At 41.6% G+C, this 7,058-nt stretch overlaps 1 protein-coding gene across 1 annotated transcript in view; it reads right to left on the reverse strand.

Annotated features, from left to right (window-relative positions):
- TES (testin LIM domain protein) overlaps positions 1–6,592 on the reverse strand; it is a 46,339-nt gene extending 39,747 nt beyond the window's left edge. The window contains exon 1 of the mRNA XM_032401728.1: positions 6,393–6,592. Coding sequence (XP_032257619.1) covers positions 6,393–6,419 — 27 coding nt within the window. The 5' untranslated portion in view covers positions 6,420–6,592. The remainder of the gene's footprint in view (positions 1–6,392) is intronic.
- Positions 6,593–7,058: the final 466 nt, after the last annotated feature.

A 7,058-nucleotide genomic window follows, 5' to 3' on the forward strand; every position in this document is an offset into this window, starting at 1 on the left:
AAGTCTAGAACAGTGCTTGGCACATGAAGTACCATAATTTTTAAATAAATCATCTTATTTTGGGAGAGATAACTTTTAAAGACAATAAAAACTCCATTATTTTTTCATTTCCCTGTAATTAAATATTGAGGAAAGTGACATATCACACCTAGGATTATCTGACCTATGCTAATGGAGCAATTTATTATGTATTTGAAACTTCATACTACACATTTAAAATAATTAAACTTAATGTCTTCAAATATTTCACAAATCTTATAAAGGTAAATTAAGTAAAAACAAGGTGAAAATAGCTAAGATTTATTAAAAAATTGTTTAACTTATTGGTTTCCTCATGGAATTCACAGAACTGCATAACATTATACATCATACTATTATTAAAATCACACATATTTACATATTCTTGGTTTGTGTGATTTTTAAGCACTGTGGAACATTATTATACTTGTAGACTACTACTACTATTTATCAAAGTCACAAAGAGTCACAGGGTTTGAAGAAATCTTAGAAATCACTTGGTTCCCCTATTGATTTTAATAGATATGGAAACTAAGAACCAAAGTGGCCAACATCACAAAAGGTAGAGTGGACCATATCTACTAACTCAGTTCAGAGTGATGTCATCAACATCATACTGATAAATGGAAGTGAGAAAGCTGATATACTACAGATCTCTTCATACACAACAGGTCTTTACATATACTGGGTGCTTACTGACCTTTTCTATTTCCTGAACACACTGTGGTATATGGTTTGTAAAAAAAACTTATATTCAAATTAGCGTACTTTTATTGTATTCCTAGTTATAGTTCTCAGAACAAAGAACATCGGAAGTAGTCCTCTTGAGCCAATTTATCATTCTCTCCCTACTAAGTAGGCCTCTCAGAGTAACCCCTGTTGCTCTCTGATGGTCCATGAGGTTAATTCCATGCTCACTATGCTGGTATAATCCCAGAGCTCATGGAGAACCTCGTGAAACAGTTGATCATTTTGGTGTTTCCCATTGCTTCTTTTATTTAATTTTTTTTATTAACATATAATGTATTATTTGTTTCAGGTGTACAGGTCTGTGATTCATCAGTCTTCCACAATTCATAGTGCTCACCATGGCATCCCATTGCTTCTTAATAGATCTTTTTGTATCAAGAATGGGAAATTTAAAACAATAATGAAAATGACAACAACAACAACAAACAGTTCTCCTCCCAGCACTGATTAATTTCTTTTTTAAACTGAGCTATTCTTAGCTATCTGGTCTGCTGGTCCAGTGGCACTCTGAGCACTCTGCTACTGGGGGAAAGAAAGGTTTAGCCTATCATGCGATGTATGAGGCTTTCTATCAACTCAGCTTCAGCAGATAGATGATTCTTCTACAGCCCAACCCATGAGTGCCTCGATACAATTCCAGACGTCACTGATATCCCCAAGCACAGAGCCAAATGCTGGGTCACTATTGTTCAAGGACCATATTAAGTAGCTAAGAGGCAGCATTACCATTGCTCCCAATAAAAGTTGGAAAGTTGGAAGAATCCTAGAGGCTATGGTCCAGGATATTATTGGACCTTATAAATTTCTTTGCCCGTAAAAGTCTCTGAGAAGTCCCTTTTCACAATACATTTACTTTATTTAGACTTTGTGTCTGTCCAAAGGACGTCTATGGCAACTTACACTAAAGGGCAAATATACAACATGGATAAAGTATAAATAAAATATAGAAAACCAGTAGGGTGGTAATTTTATTGGAATAGAAACCACTTCCTCCAAATAATTCCTTAAAACAAAAATTTTGAAATGCACTTTATTTCTCTTTTTATATTAGGGTAATTCATTTAACATATTTAGCAAACAAGGCAATGATATAAGAGGACTCAGGGGCTAGATGATGGAGAAACATGGTTCTGAAGACTATGGTTCAAGATCATAGGTTAATCTGAAACTGCCAGAACCTATCTAAACCTGCTTCTTTTGTCCTTAAAATGAAGGTAAGGTCTACTTCATAAGATTGCTTTGGACAGCAAACAAAACTATACAAGTATAAATAGGATAGGAATTCACTGCTCAAGAAGCTTGCAATCTAGGTAAGAAGAAAATTATAATCTAGAGGGAGAAAGGAATGAATGTCCTAAGAGTTAGAAATAACACGCTTTGGGAATTCAGAAGAGATATTGCACCTAGCTAGGAACAAGAAGAAAGATTTCTTGGGGGACAGGGCATGGTGGGGAGGAGGGGAGTGTCTTGAAGGATGAGTAATATTTAGTATTGTAGATGAGAAAGCGAAGTCAAGGGGTGAGGTGATGGTACCCGGTAACAGCCAGCAGAGATAAATCCCCAATTCTACTTCATAGGAGAGCATAAAGGAACAAAATCAATAGAAAACCTACTACAGTTCTATTCAAACCAATATTCAGGGCAAGTTAGAGAAAGTGACTTTTCATATCCAATTAATGTAATGAATCACCCCATGGGTTAGCAGAGATAAAAGCCCAGCTGAGGACCACTTCACTTTCTTCTGTACTTGTTCTGAGAGACCGAGTAACTGCCTCTAAGGCAGAGCCCTGGCAGTACCCTGCCCTCCCATTACCCCCAGCTTTGCCAATGATTCTCTCAGCAAGAATGGCTTCAAGCCGAGAATCCAACTGTAGATTTGAACATCCAGGTCACCATTTACTTGCCTTTTCTGCTGCAATCAAGGGCCACCTAAGAGAAAAGTCTCGTTCTAATTCCTAATGGAAATCATCTTTGTGGTTCAGTACTCTTGCCAACTGCAACCACGTGGTTTCACTGTGTTTCTCTGGCTAATGACAGCAGCTTTCAAAACAAGTTTGGATGCTGAGAAAGGGGATTTTTTCGTGACCTATGATTGTAAAAGTGCATCTCATCTTTTTAAAATAAAATTAAAGAAACAAGGAAGAGAGTCCTAGGAAAAATATGTAAGGCGTTAGGAAGGATCAAAAGACAAAGGTTAGAAAGGAGGCGAGAAATGAATAAGGAGTAAAATGAAAAGCTCTGCAGCAATTCCAGGCAGCCTAAGGGAAATTATGGGACTTCTCCTTCTCTCTGGTATGTTTTTAAAGGGAAAAAAAAAGTGATTCTCATGGGAGAGTAACACAGAAAGGAAAGAGGAAAAGAGCTGGCTGTGGGCCATGATTTACCATTCACCCCAAAATGAGACTCTGTTTCTGCTTCTCAGAGGCCATTGTTTTTTTCCAAGCAGACCCAGGCTCTATTACACAAAGTCAATTACAATGAAGAGACATAAAACATAAGGAAGAGATCTAGACAAGTAACTCAGAAGACAGGGCACAGACATGAAAGTCAAATTCCACTCTAAAATATTATTAAAACAAAAACTCTGTATAACCAAACTAGCTTCACATCCTAGCAACAGCTCGCTTGCCTCAAACAAAACAAAATATAGCAAAATCTAATTATAAAAATCCCTTGTTTTTGTGATGGTGGGTTTTAACTGGTAATTACTCTAAATTTGTGCAAATGATGTGGACACCCAAGTTCTCCTTTTATAAACCAAGAATCCTATAATAGTATCATCTGCCTAAGTTGTTAAGGACAACCCTCTTTAATTCTTTTTACACAAAATGTTAATGGGAAAAAAAGGTAACATTTTTCATCTGCCTGGGGAAAATCTGTCATGAAATCAAGAGTGTAAGAGTTTTAGAAGGAAAAAAATGCCACATATCTTAAAATTGATGTCAAAACAGTTTTATTTAAATGGTTGTGTCTTTGCTCCAGCTTCCAACCTGGCTTTTTTAAAGGTACGTTCAAACTATTACTTTACTTGTATACCCAAGCCAAAAAGAAGGGAGACTTGAAAACTAGCTACCAAAATAAGGTGAGAGGCTCTGCTAGTAGATCAGAGATAAAATCTTGTTTCCTTCTCCCAGTGTGTTAGAAAACAATTTCCACAAGGAATGCAAGTTGCTGAGATTATGGCTAAACTTATGAAATCTATTCCTGGAATCTCCAAACTTTTTGTACCGGGAAACTTTTTGTTAAACCCATAGAACATCAAGCCTGTCAAGGGTCCTACAAAGGCACAGAGAGAGGGTTATGGTTGGCAGTAAAACTGGACATTTTCAGGGTCCTTTAGTAGTTTCCAATTTACTGGTTGAGGACTCTGCCCTGAGGAGCAGCAGCGATGACAAGGTAGTGAAACAAAGATTTGTTACTGTCATGGGATTGCAAGAGCTTTAAATTTATACAATCCTTTTCCTCTGGGGTAGAGGAAGGAGAGAAGGAGGATTAGAGAAACGGGTAAGATTCTTGGATGAAAAGACAGCCTTTTAAACTAAAGGGGAGATGAAGGAGAAAAATTATACCATATATCAAGGGTTTTTTTAAAATCATAATCCACATTTTAAAACTAAGGAAATTGTTTATAAATAATGTCTGAATTTTTCCCTTGTAAGGACATTAATTCTTAACTTTGGACTTTCTTCTTCAGAATTACTTCTTCTTTATCTCAAATAATTTCAAAATCACTTTTAAATGTTGACTCCCCCACACCTTTTAAGTACATTTCCTTTTTCAGAGCAGTTTTATGTTCACAGCAAAATTGAGCACAAGGTATGGAGTTCCTATATAACTCCCTGCCCCCCTATCTCCCACATATCTTCCCACAGTATCAATATCCCACACTAAAGAGGTACCTTTGTTACAACTGATGAGCTTACACTGACACTTCATTATCCCCCAAAGTCCAGAGTTTATTTTAGGGCTCATTCTTGGTGTTGTTCATTCTATGCATTTTTACAAATATATACTGACATGTAGCTACCATTGTAGGTGGCATACAGAATAGTTTCACTGCCCTAAAAAATCCTGTGCTTCACCTATTCATCCTTTCCTCCCCAAAAGGGTGCTGACTCTTAAAAAGTAGTTTTTGCATCAATATTTATAAGCACAGTCAAGACCTCCCAAATTTTAGACAGGCATTAAATTAAGTAGCGCTTACCCACTTGAAAAAATAAGCAGTGTTCAGCAACAGAAGGCTAACTAAGCAGCAAAATGCTTTCCTAGTGGCAAGCAAGATTAACAAAAAATGTGTCATTTAAAAGCACAAGAATAAGAAACCAAAAAGGAAGAGAATAGAATGCAATCACATTACTCTTAAAATTTACATTATGTTTTCCTGTAATTAGATTCCCTTTAGAGTACTGGTTCTAGTCATAAGTGATAAACTGTTTTTCTACTGCAAGTTTTTATGTTTCAACAGCTTTCTAACCTAATATTTTGCATTCGTCTACATTTTCAAAAATCCAATTCTGGGCATGAAACAGAATTAATGCTCAAGTCAAGAACTCTGTCTTTTAGAAGATGAAATAATAGCAATACTGGCAATCATAATGGACAAGAGAGAAAATTAAGTTCTATTTTTCTCTCCTTTCTCTCTCCCCACAAAACTTCCTTCCCTATTTGATAAGGGACAGCTAGCTTAAATTTACCGCAAAGTAAATAGGAGCAATTGCCTGGAATGAGACCTTTCACAAAGAATGTTACACTGGAATGTGACATCAGCATTCCTTCTGAGTCACAGTCTGGTGCCCACCCCTTCTCTCAGGAGACGTGAGGCTCCCATAACCAGGGAGCAGCTCAGGTAGGGCTGTGGGTCCTGAAGCCCCGGGGCGGGGGGGGGGCGGCAGAGGGGGCGGGGGGGGGGGGGGGACAGCCAGGCGGGAAACGTCTCCTGACGCTAAACCACTAGTGACAATAGCCCCTTTGGGGTTAGCTGCCGAAGAGGAAGAACGTTTTCTTTGAGAGATAAAGCACTAAGAGGGAGACAGTGCATGGGAAGTCAATAATGACCAAAAAAAGAAAAAAAGAAAAAAAAATCACTTCTCACGCTATCAGCAGCCGCGAGTGCGAAGGAAGTGCGTTAAATCAGCACTCACTTTTGAGAGCCGTGGGCAGCCAGGGTGGGAGGGGAGGAGGTCTGAGCTGTCAAAGTCACATCAGTGCTCCTAAACCACAAAGGCTCAGTAAAGTTGAACTTCCTGAGACAGGAAGAAGTGTCACGATCTCGCCCGAACTCGCCCTGCCCTCATCCTTCTCTTTTGGGGAGGCACAGGCGCAGCTGAAACATACTACGGAAAGTTTCAAACACCTCCAACCGTTGGACATGGTTAGACGGGGAGAAATGTCCCGCGCCCGCTCCCGCTCTCGCGCCCGACTCTCCGTCGCTCCCGGATTTCAGGAGTTAGGGGGGCTGCCAGGCACCCCCTCTACCGGGAGAGGCGGGTACCTGGGCCAGCGGCACCGAAGACCCGGAGCCGGCTCGCGCCGGGCGTCCCGTGAGCCCCACCAGCCGCCCGCAGCCAGGGGGCGGCTCCCCGCGCAGGTGAAGCGGCTGCTGCCCGCCGCCCGCGCCCCCCTACCTTCTTCACTTTGGCCTCCAGGTCCATGTTTGTGTGTCAAAGGAGTTCCTCTCCCGTCCAGGATCTCACGCCCAGGATCGCCTGGCCTCCGGCTTCGCGGCGGGTACTGGGGAGGACCTGCGGGGACTCCAGCGCCGCTGCCGGAGCCACTCGCCCGGCGCCGTCAAACTTCCGCCGCCCAGTCGGCAGCAGCCAGCCTGCAGCGGGGATCCGGGAACAAAGAGGCCCAGGCAGCCAATGGCAGCGGGGCAGCGCCGGCCAGCCGCCAATCACCGAGCGCCGCACCGCACGCACCTTCGCGGCCCGAGCTGGTCGCAGGCAAGGTGAGGGGCGGAGTCGCGTTCTGGTAACGCAGACCTGGTCTCCGTCCATGCCCTGTGCGTCTGCAGAGCCTCTCGAGAAGAAACTGAAACCCACCCAGCCTCCAGCTGGAGATGAGGAAGAACCCTTTCCATTCTGGCAGCTCGTACCTGTGTTTGCCTGGGACCTTAGATATGTGTCCTGGGGAGTCCTTATCTCACTGCGTTAGCTTCTTGGTTTATTTTCAGAGCAAAGAGAAAGACATGAGATTGTGGAGACTGTTAAGGATTTCTGTGATGGTCATTGCACCCCCAGTTTCACTATTGAGTTGTAGAGGTGGCCGTTTCTCAAATGCTTTGCTCCATA

The sequence above is a fragment of the Phoca vitulina genome, unplaced genomic scaffold (genome assembly GCF_004348235.1).
Source record: "Phoca vitulina isolate PV1807 unplaced genomic scaffold, GSC_HSeal_1.0 scaffold4, whole genome shotgun sequence".
Taxonomy (NCBI): domain Eukaryota; kingdom Metazoa; phylum Chordata; class Mammalia; order Carnivora; family Phocidae; genus Phoca; species Phoca vitulina.